Source organism: Phytophthora infestans, genomic scaffold, assembly GCF_000142945.1.
Source record: "Phytophthora infestans T30-4 supercont1.22 genomic scaffold, whole genome shotgun sequence".
Classification (NCBI taxonomy): Eukaryota; Oomycota; class Peronosporomycetes; order Peronosporales; family Peronosporaceae; genus Phytophthora; species Phytophthora infestans.
Window position 1 is genome coordinate 1,380,296 of NW_003303737.1, and position 10,838 is coordinate 1,391,133.

Here is a 10,838-nt window from a genome sequence, read left to right on the forward strand (position 1 = left end):
AGACCGGGCGTGGTTTCATCGAGCGTTCCAGCGCGGGCCTCATGCGTTCAGAGGCATTAGCGACATGAGGACTCATTGAGGAGTGAGTCGTGTGCGAGGCTCGCACACGACTCTGCGAGGTGTACCATGCATGAACTTCACGATGAAGGTGCTGTCGGACTCCGACTTGGAGCCAACTTCAGTATTGATTGAGCCGACACGATTGCTGCATCGCGCGCGCTGTCCAATGCATTCGCTCGCGGGCCAGCTCCCGTTCGATATTGTTTATGGTGGGACCCACGTACAGTAGTGGTCGTGTCTGTGGTGCCAAATGCTGCATTTGAATGCCAGTGCAGACACGATGAGGCTCGGAGGTTGCTGTTTCAAACTGTAATAGGCTGTTGGTATCCGATACCATGGTACAGATACTTCAGCCGACCTCGCAGCCATTGCGACGGGATCCGCTGGGGAAGTCTCCTGAAAAGAGGTTCCATGGTAGGCGTTGTGCATGTGTGCACAGAGAGTGAGCCCCACACTGAAACGATTCAAGTGTCCCAGGCCGGGAATATCGAACGTGGACGGGAGGTTGGCGGCGCAAAGCAGGGCTCGATGGCGAGCATTTCGGCGTCACGGACAGGTTAATCCGTAGCGGCGCCGGTGGGATCTCGGACCTGGTCTGCCATCCTCTGATTATCTGAAGATGTGGAGATCGGTCCTCTGCCCAGCGCTGTGGAAGTCTTAATTTGGGCTTTGACGGCCTCTAACACGAGAGTTTACGATTGCAACTTGGCCGATCTGTTTAGCCTCTGCTCGAGAGCGTCATCTCCGCGAGGCAACACCGCGCTGATAAGCTCGAAGAAGGGAGAGGCGCTCTGCGCAGCGACAGGGAACGCGGCCAATCTGGAGGGAGCCGTCAGCGCATCCAGACTCGCTCGGCTCGTGTCAGTTGAAGATCTTCCTCGCGCGTGCGAACGGGCACTACCTAAGACAGGCGAACAGGCTGAAGCATGTCCTTCACAAACATGGTTGAGAGCGCCGCAAGCGAGTGGACGCAGCAGCAAATGGAAGAAGCCAAGCCTGCGCCCGAAGGCCGCGGGATTTGGTCGCCTGAGGAGCACCGCCTCTTCGTTGACGGCATCAAGATGTTTCCTTCGGGTCCTTGGAAAGACATCGCTAGCCACGTGGGCACACGTACGGCGCGTCAGACCATGACCCACGCGCAGAAGTACCGTCAGAAGATCGCGAGGAGGCTGCGCAACGTGCGCATGAGTGGCAAGCACAACCTGCCCTTCCTCATGGACCAGGCGTCGCGCTTCAACGCGTTGCTCAGCACCGACGAGCAGTTTAACGACTCGATCCTGGCCACGTCGCTTGCTATCGCCGCCGAGCACGAACTCGACATGCTTGGCGAGACGGGCGAAGGCAACGCGTCCCCAACCATGCAAATGCTAATGCAGATGGGCATGAGTCCCAGTGCCGCCCAGGCCAACGTTATGATGGAGCCCATGGGCCCCAGCAACACGTACCAGAAGCAGCTTCCGCTGGCAATAGACTTCTCCTCCACGGAAGGCAACCCGTACTATCTGGATGGCCCATCCTTCGAGCCTAGTGATATCGAGTTCGACAAGTGCATGGACTTCTTGATCGAAACTTTCCACCGCGAGACCTAAACGAGCCGCGTCGCTCTCCGGGATCGAAGTGTATTTATTTGATGAGACCCGGCGGGGTGGACGGGAGGCTGTGGACTAGAGAGAATGCGAAGGAAGAGCGCGGGCGAGAGCGGTTGGTGTTGGTGTGGCTCGCTAGCGAGAAGAATTGTTTAAAAAACGCAGTAATATATTATGGTAGGTGAAGAGCCGTCCTTTTGAACAGACACTCAAATTTCATGGCAACATGTCAGTGACAAAAAGATCTCCGATGTGCGCCATCCATCGGTTCACGTTGGAGATCTTTTGGCTTCTCGAAAACCTAGGTACGCGCTAACTTAAAGTTTAAGCGATCTCGAGAAGATACTTGTGTCAAAAGAGACTCGGCATCTTGACCGCCCCTCGACAACCAACCGACTCGGTTGCTGTACGGACCGATGGATAGCTCAAGTATGGACGGGCCGTGACGTTGCCCTGCCACCCGCATGAGTCATGAAAAAGCCTGCAGACGAGAGGCATTCGCAGCACGTTCCTGTGCGTAAAGATTTGCTTGCCCAAAAATGCAAGGAGAGCATTCAACATTATCAAACGTAGTCAGGCAGCGTTTGTCGAGTCCAATTGCTGGTGACGTCGATCTTTTTGCTACATGTAGGTGCCACAGAACGCCGGCAGCGCTGCCCCCCCCCACACACACACGATGCGGTCAAGCTCACCGCGAAGTTGCCATTGTCGAGACCGGTCATCGCGGTGGTCGCGCGCAACTCCATTGGTGCCAAGTCAAGTCGCTCCGGCCTCTTGGCCATCAGCGTTCAAACATTTTCATGGCCAGCGTGCTGCGCGTCTTCGGCATCGATCACGACTATGCCGCTGAAGATCGTGAGTCACGAATCGTGACCACTACGATGCAGTACCAACACAACTAAGTCCTCTGCTTTGAACGCTCCCAGCAGAGTGCGGACAAAATTAGAAGTCTATGTCACGATACTTGAAGCTGTCGGTTCCATCACTTCCACCGAATACCTGTAGAAACATTGGCCCGAGATGCTCCAACAACTGACAGTGGGCGGCATCTCCAGCGTTCGTGGCTCGGTCACCACGAGGCCTAAAATTTGCCATCAGCGCTGATACGTGCGCGCGCTATTCGAAGGGGTCAACGACGAGCATCATCCTCTTTCCTCTTGCCAACGCTCGATCATTCAGCAATCGTCTCCGCCTCAAGCGCTTCAACCACGATTACTCAGTTCTTCGAGGGCTCTCTACGAATGTCCCGCATCCGTCGCCAAGGCACTCGGCCTCGTCTCAGTCGCGAAGGTGAGGGTGTTTGGACCCCCGGAGAGCACGCGCGCTTTCTTGAGGCCGTAGAGCTCAATCCACACGGCCCCTGGAAACTCGTGGCCGCCCACATCGGCACGCGCAGCACGCGCCAAGCCATGACGCACGCCCAAAAGTATCGCCAGAAGCTGGAGCGGCGACGACGCGGTCTGCGCAATGCGCAGTCTAATCGACCAAAGACTACGTTGACAAGTGAAAGCGGTGCGATGATCAGCTTCGAACAGCTCTTGACGTTGGACGCTGGGATGCTCGGCGAGACCTTGCGGTGGCTTGATCCCTTGCCCCTAATGACCCCCCATCCGATTTTTTACGCCGACCCAATGGAGCCTGCGTGGGTCGGTGACTGCACCAGGACAATTTTTCCTAGTCAAACTGACAGAGACGTGAACATCCTGTCGATGTTATTGAAACTTGTAATTCAAAGAGAAGTTTCTATAAGTTATTTTGCCTATGAACGCCGCCTACACACGCTCCATACTTTCATCATATCGCTGATCTTGTTGGATGGCCAAAATTCGTCGTACATGTACTGTAGCACTTCTACAGTACTTTTAGCCCATTTGTTAGTGAAACACCTCCGACTTCTCCGCCGTTAGAGAATCCACTTCAGATTCGTCAGCGCGTTCACCAAAATAATCGATAGAACTCTGATGCTGAGACGTCGGGGCTCGCTGAAGCAACGCCTGGAGCTCGAGATTGAACGCTGTTGCAACAGCGACCGAAAGCTCATTGCCTCTTGATGAGGTTGGACATATAGTACTTCGTGGCTCTCTAGCTGCCAAAGCGGGAGGCCGACGTGGTCCTCCACGCGGAGGCGCGTGAGGTAGCGCAAACATGGCATTGACCGGAAAAGGTGACCGCAGAGTTCCTGCTGCTAAGGACGTTACCGGAGGTGCCGGTGGTATCGGAGGATCAAGATCAACATGTTTCGTGAGGCCTGGTACGCGGTGCGCCAGCACATCTTGCAACTCACGTACAAAATGCGGCGTTGGTCCTGATGACGCTGCTGCCGTGTCTGCCTCCTGGTGCTTTAATAGTGCAAGTAAATCAAAGTTGTCGTTGCCAGTGCTGGTTCCAGTGAACACAATAGTGCAATTGTGGTCTGCTGGTGTCACATCAGACAAAGGGGTAACAGACTCGGTCAGTTTTGACTCGCAATCTTCTACTTCAGTTTCTTCATCCACCATCGTGTCTTGCGAGTTTTCTCCACCTTTTAAAGCGCTCAGGGCGCTATTGTACTTGCCCCACATCTCCTCCAACTGGTGAACCATAGATCGCATCGCATCACGGGAGCTGCTCAGACTTCCAGCTGCTGAGTCAGCGGACAAAAGCTCGTATTGAGCTGCGATGGCCAGCGCAGTGAAAGTCTCGCTTATAGCTCGCAAGTCTTGGAGCTGTGTAGCGACGCTTTTCAGGCGAGGATCGACTGGGATTGAAGGAGTTAGTTGCCGCTCTCGTGAATTGATCTTCGGGTGCGTGGTAAGTAGAGCCACGGGGTCTTTTGAGGTATTCCATGCATCGAGATCAGCTTTCCATACACTCAAAAACTGGATCAATTGGTCAACTGCAGTTTGATGTGAGTCCAGCGTGCGAAAAAGACTGCAGTTCGCCATCTTATCACGGGCGGGACAAGCGCGCGCCATACTTCGTACAAGTGCAGCATGCACGGCATTTTCTAGCAACAGCACCGCTCGGTTACGTTGTTTCTCTAGCGCCGTCAGTAGCAATGACGGAGCTTGCTCGTCGATGGCGTCGTCTTCGTCACCAGGATCTCGCGTTTTCGTATCATCATTCTTCTCACCTTCATCCACGAAAGCAGAGACTTGTAGGTGAAGCTGATCGTTCAGTGCCCTCAGCTTTCTTCTCAATGGCAGACAGCGCAGCTGCGTCTTCGCAGCAGTTACAGTCACATCCTCAACGCTGCGACCACGTTCTGTATTGCTCGCTTCTAACCTGCCGACAGGTGGCAGCAAACCACCTCCGAGCCGATATCCTCGACTCGCCAGCTCTGCACGCTTGACCAGCGTCAAACTTGCAGCATAAACCTCATTGAGCTTTTCTAACGCAGCTAGAAAGCGATTCAGTGAAGTCACTAGGCGCTTCGAGCGATGTGCCAACCAAGCAAAAAACAATTGCATGCTCAATTCCAGCAATAGTAGAACAGCTAGAGAACTAGCAGCGACCCACCCCACCAAATGCAGTACAAAAACTTCACCGCTACTCAAGTGAGCAGCCAACGCTATGACAGCCACCGAAGCTCCTCCAACGCCACCACAAACTTCCCAAACATTCACTTCAGAAATCTCCACTCCACTCAACACCTCAACCAGGGCAATACGTTCTGTCCACCAGCCCCGACGAGCTTCACATAGTTTTACAAATACCGCCGAGTCACTCGCAGCCTGTAGCTCCTCCCTACCAAAAAATTAAAACAAAGCTAATCAACTGCCAACGTGTATCAGCTGCCACAGCATTCCGCTCACCGGATCGTCGGGTGGAAGACACAAAGCCTGGGAAGCAGCTGATGGACGGCCATCACCTCGAATTGACGGCGTAAACTCTGGGCCATTCTTTTCCAGCTCGAAACACGCGCCTGTCCTCCAGTTGGACGTCTTGGACGCTTCCTCGACACCGCAGAACGAGGCTCCGACAGCAATTGTCCCATGGACTCGCCCCCATCCGCCTCCAGCTCTGCAAATAAACACAAACGCACAGAAGGATTTATTATCTAACCAAGTGGGTGCTGCTCTAGCGCCATCATACCGGCCAGGTACTGTCCTAGCGGTGAGGTGGATGCCACAGCGATCTCCATTTTGACGGTTACTTTTAGTCCAAAAGAAATGTTACTTTTAGTCGCACCTTACTTCATGATTACTTCATTTCGCCACTTTTGGCATCATTCTCATTCGCACCACGTGGAGCTCAATTGGGTAAAAGATGCTGAGTCGGCGGCTGCTCGTACTGGTTGCTGCCGCGGCCCTGGCGTCAAGCGCCGATGCCGTGGATCGCAGCAAGTTCCGCACGTGTGAGAAAACCCAATTCTGCAACAAGTTTCGCAACGTGCAGCGTCAGGAGCTGCCCAGTAAGTTCTATGTGGAGCGTGCCAGTATCCGGTCGGACTCGGACGCAAACTTGGTGCGTTTCCTGGTGGAAGACGCGGGTCAGAAGGGCGGTGTTCCGCTTGCTGGATCTCTCGCGTTCGTGCTTAATGCGGACAGAGCGGTGGTGCCGGCGCTGCGAGTGCGACTCCAGGAGAAGTTCGAGAACCCAAAGGACCCCAAGATCCGCTGGACTAGTGACGATATTCTTGTTCCTGCAGCTGAAGAGACGCGCCCGCTTCGTCAGTTGACGGTGAAAGAAGCGGGTCTCAAGACATCAATTAACGAGGATAACGTGCTGCTGTTCGCCCCCGAGACGCAGGGGGCGACGCAGGTCGTGGCTGCCTTGAAGTTGGGCGAAGGATCTTTTGGTGTGGATTTGTATCTGGACGGAGAGAAGGTGGTTTCCACTAATGACGACGGATTGTTTCACTATGAGATTCGACAGGACCGCGTAGATTCCGCGGCGCAGGGTGAAGCGGCGGCCGACCAAGCTGCAGTGGATGCTCATGAGGGGAAGACTATTGTGGACTATGGGGAAGATGGCCTTGCTATCTATGATGACGGTACCGTACAGAAGAAGGAGGAACAGTCAGCTACTACGACGGCTACGGCTGGGGCTGATGGGAACGTGGAGGGATGGGAGGAATCCTTTGGAGGACACACAGACAAGAAGAAGTTTGGCCCCAGCTCTATTGGACTGGATGTGTCGTTCCACGGATCGGCAGAAGCCCCACGCTCGCTTTACGGCATCCCAGAACACGCCACGGATTTCGTACTCAAGGACACAATTGAGCCGAACGATGAAGGGGAGGGCAAGAGGAGGGTGGTGACTGATCCGTACCGTTTGTACAACTTGGATGTGTTCGAGTACGAGCTGGACAACCCTATGGCGTTGTATGGCGCGATCCCAGTGCTTGTAGCTCCGAATAAGGAGAACACTGTCGGTATGTTCTGGAACAATCCCAGTGAGACGTTCGTGGACACTTGGACCGACGAAGAGACGAACAGCAAGTCTAGTCACTGGCTCAGTGAGTCTGGCGTCTTCGATCTGTTCTTGCTGGCGGGGCCTAGCAGTGCCGATCTGTTCTCGCAGTACACGCTTCTTACTGGTCGCGCGCAGCTTCCGCCGCTCTTTGCCTTGGGCTACCATCAGTGCCGTTGGAACTACAAGAACGAGGCTGATATGGCGCGTGTGGATGCTGGCTTTGACGAACATTTGATCCCGTACGACGTGCTGTGGCTGGACATTGAGCACACGGATGGAAAGCGTTACTTCACGTGGGACGAGCACGCCTTCCCTACGCCCAAGAACATGCAGGAGTCCGTGGCGCGTACTGGCCGTAAGATAGTAACTATCGTCGACCCGCACATTAAAGTGAGTCAGTCCAAAGACAAGCAGCCGTATTACATTCACACTGAAGCCGAGGAGCTGGGACTCTTCGTCAAGGATGAACAGGGCAACGACTTCAAGGGATGGTGCTGGCCGGGCGAGTCTTCGTACGTCGACTTCACATCTCCAAAGGCGCGTGCATGGTGGCGTCACCAGTTCCGCTATGAAAACTACCAGGGGAGCACCAAGCACTTGTACACTTGGAACGACATGAATGAGCCGTCCGTTTTCAACGGCCCTGAGGTTTCGATGCGCAAGGGATGCATGAGTCTTGCTGGCGTGGAACACCGTGAATGGCACAATCTGTACGGAATCCTCTTCCAACGCTCGACCATGGAAGGCCAGCTAGTTCGTCAGCAGCCTCCTCCAGAGCCTCTCTCGGCCTTTGGAGAGGAGCTACAACTTCGGTCAGATATGCAGCGTCCGTTTGTGCTATCTCGCGCGTTCTCCGCCGGTTCGCAGCGGTACGGAGCGATCTGGACGGGAGACAACACGGCTGAGTGGGGCCATCTGCGCTACGCCACCAAGATGCTGCTGTCCATGTCCGTTGCTGGGCTTACGTTCGTGGGCGCAGATGTGGGCGGATTCTTCGGCAATCCGCCCACAGAGCTGCTTACGCGATGGAACCAGGCGGCTGTCTATCAGCCATTCTTCCGCGGCCACGCTCACCACGACTCGGCTCGTCGTGAGCCGTGGGTATTTGGAGAACCAACGACGTCACGTATCCGCGCTGCTATTCGTGAGCGCTACTCGCTGCTACCGTACATCTACACGCTTTTCCACACATGTTATGCTCGCGGTATGCCCATCATGCGTCCCCTTTGGGCGCACTTTACTCTGGAACCGCAGAGCTTTAGTGAGGAGGACCAATATCTGCTGGGTGACGCCCTGCTCGTGAAACCGATCGTTGAGGAAGGCGTGGAGGCCACGCACGTGTTCCTCCCGTCCGACAATGCTCAGGATAAGACGGTGTGGTACCAGGTGACGGATGGATACAAGCGTTTCTTCGGTGGCAAGACGTACGCGAACGTGCCGGCGCCACTGGATGCCATCCCAGTATTCCAGCGAGGCGGCACCATATTGCCACGTAAGCAGCGTGTGCGTCGCAGCTCGGAGTTGATGCGCGACGACCCGCTGACGCTGGTGGTGGCGCTAGACCAGCGCTTAGAGGCTCGTGGCGATCTGTACGTGGACGACGAGCGCTCATTGGCTGCTGAGCTTGAAGGGGAGGGCACTGTTGTGTCGTTTCATCAGACGAAGGAGGGACTGCGGTCAACGGCTACTGCAGCTACATCGCAAGGCAAGCGCTACACGTCGCTCATGTGGGTGGAGCGCATCGACGTGTACGGCTTCCAGTCTGAGGCCAATGTGCCCAAGCAGGTGTTGGTGGGTAGCGAGCGCGCCGTGGACTTCCAATACGATGCCGCCAGTGACCGCCTTGTGCTGCGGAAGCCGCAGGTGCTGGTCACGGACGACTGGGAGCTGCGTTTCGTGTACGACCAAGCGCTCGAGTAATCGTAGAGGTGAAAAGTGTGGAGGTTGTCAAATCAGATAAAGACCAGGCCATGCCCCGTTACTGTCGAATCGACAGTGTACATCAGCTGCTTGCAACGCCCCACCGACTGTAGCGAAATGCATCAATCCAAATTGACAAGAATCTTGCCTGTACAGTTTTCTTTCGTGTTCTCTATACTTGAGTGGCATGTAACCATTCATCACTGACAGACTACGTTTCACTTCGGATCCATCCAGCTCGTGCACGAGCTTCCCAGCCGCGTAGGTTAATTCGTGCAGAAGCATTTGAGCACGGCACTTCATCATTATAATGTACAACGAATGATGTGATATCAACAACCCTGCAGCTCGAAGGCTTGCGAGCTCACCTTTCCGCACATCTTGTATTACGACAACGTGACTCACCTCACGTTATGTGAGAGTACTTTTAATGTAAATACAGATGACCCCTTTCATAGTCATAGCGCCGCATTTTCTTTTTCCGTACAATCGTGACCTTCGCATAGTCAAGAACCTCCGAATAGTCATATTTAGTGATTTCACGTTCTGTATCACAAGAGAGGGGAGCGGGAAATTCACTTAGGTTTGTAATCCGGTTGACTTCATATGTTATTTCTATCGGCGGGAGCTCCAAAATTAGGGATTACTACGGAAGGGTTTGTCCTGTCAGCAACCAGTCGAATTTCAACCCAAGTTTTTGGTGTCCGGAAAGGCAGTGACACCGTTACTCACGCACTTCAACTTCGAAACAAAGATCGCCGTCGTGCGGTTGAGAAATTTGGGAGTCGAGTCGAAAGCACTGGCGCAGCGCCGGTGCTTTCGACTCCAGTGGAGCCAAAAAAAAAAACATGTCGTGCATTGCTTCATGCAGTTGCAACATCTTACTCACTGAGTAACTCAGATTCGCGATGGCTTCGAAGGTCTGCGCGCGATCGAATTTCTATCAGAAGGCTTTGCCGAATATGCAGATGGACGCCGAATCAGCCTGCGAGCTCTTCTTGTTCCCCATGTCTTCGCCATCTGTTCGTTACGCGTTTCTCGAAGACGAAAGGTACCTGTGCTATGAATAAAAGTAGTACAATACGCAGGGAACGTCTGGTTGCACTACTGTTAGTCTCTCTCTCTCTCTCTTGACCTCGGGGTGCAACTGGACGCAACGTCAGAAGGGAGAGGAAAGTACGCTTTGGTGCACCTAGTCTGTGATGGCTTTACCGGCGTTGTCCTCTTGCCCTCTCATTCTCCCTTTCACCCTACTCGAGGCAAACCTCCAGTCCCAACTTCTCAAGTAGCGTACACTACCCCACGATGAAGCTCAGCACCGTCTTGCTCGCCGCTGCCGGTATCGCCTCGACGGCCTCTGCTCAAGCTTTGTCCTCCGCTGCTGGTAGCTCTACTGCTGCTACGGTTGCCCCTTTGACGTCGAGCACAGCCTCGTCGTCGACTGCTGCTACAACTGCGAGCTCCGGCACCACCACCGCCACCGTGTCCGGTGGCGATGTCTTCGCCAATCTCAAGACCAAAACGCACCCCAAGGACGCGTACCACATGCCCGCGGTTCGTGCTGTGCACGCCCGTGTGCAGAGTGACGCTCCAATCCTGGTGGACGGCGTCTTCGTGTCGAGCTTCGGCGCTGGCGAACTCGAGGCTGGTTACCAAAGTGCCATGGACACGGTCAACACCGCATCGGTGGAGGGTGCTCTGATGTACGTTCAGGCTGAAGGCATCAACATCAACGTCCGAGCTGAGGAGGAGCGCTGCGAACGTAAGTCTGGTATGGCCAACATCGTCTTCTACGAGGTCATCATCGTGCAGACGAACGAGTCACTCGCCCAGTTCCAGGACTCGTGGGGCAAGACGCCCGAGTACGGCCCCATG

At 54.6% G+C, this 10,838-nt stretch overlaps 3 protein-coding genes across 3 annotated transcripts; 2 read left to right on the forward strand and 1 right to left on the reverse strand.

Annotated features, from left to right (window-relative positions):
• Positions 1-844: 844 nt before the first annotated feature.
• On the forward strand, positions 845-1,840 carry PITG_11710 (uncharacterized protein; the record flags this gene model as incomplete). The annotated part of the gene is made up of 1 exon (XM_002901190.1): positions 845-1,840. One exon carries the CDS (start codon positions 987-989, stop codon positions 1,647-1,649), a length of 663 nt encoding a protein of 220 aa, XP_002901236.1.
• A 1,041-nt stretch (positions 1,841-2,881) lies between these two features.
• PITG_11711 (uncharacterized protein) lies at positions 2,882-5,622 on the reverse strand (the record flags this gene model as incomplete). The annotated part of the gene is made up of 4 exons (XM_002901191.1): positions 2,882-3,122; positions 3,425-3,486; positions 3,845-4,988; positions 5,441-5,622. The coding sequence occupies 4 exons, from the start codon at positions 5,620-5,622 to the stop codon at positions 2,882-2,884; spliced, it is 1,629 nt and encodes a 542-aa protein (XP_002901237.1).
• A 272-nt stretch (positions 5,623-5,894) lies between these two features.
• PITG_11712 (neutral alpha-glucosidase, putative) lies at positions 5,895-8,963 on the forward strand (the record flags this gene model as incomplete). The annotated part of the gene is made up of 1 exon (XM_002901192.1): positions 5,895-8,963. One exon carries the CDS (start codon positions 5,895-5,897, stop codon positions 8,961-8,963), a length of 3,069 nt encoding a protein of 1,022 aa, XP_002901238.1.
• Between the last annotated feature and the right edge of the window lie 1,875 nt (positions 8,964-10,838).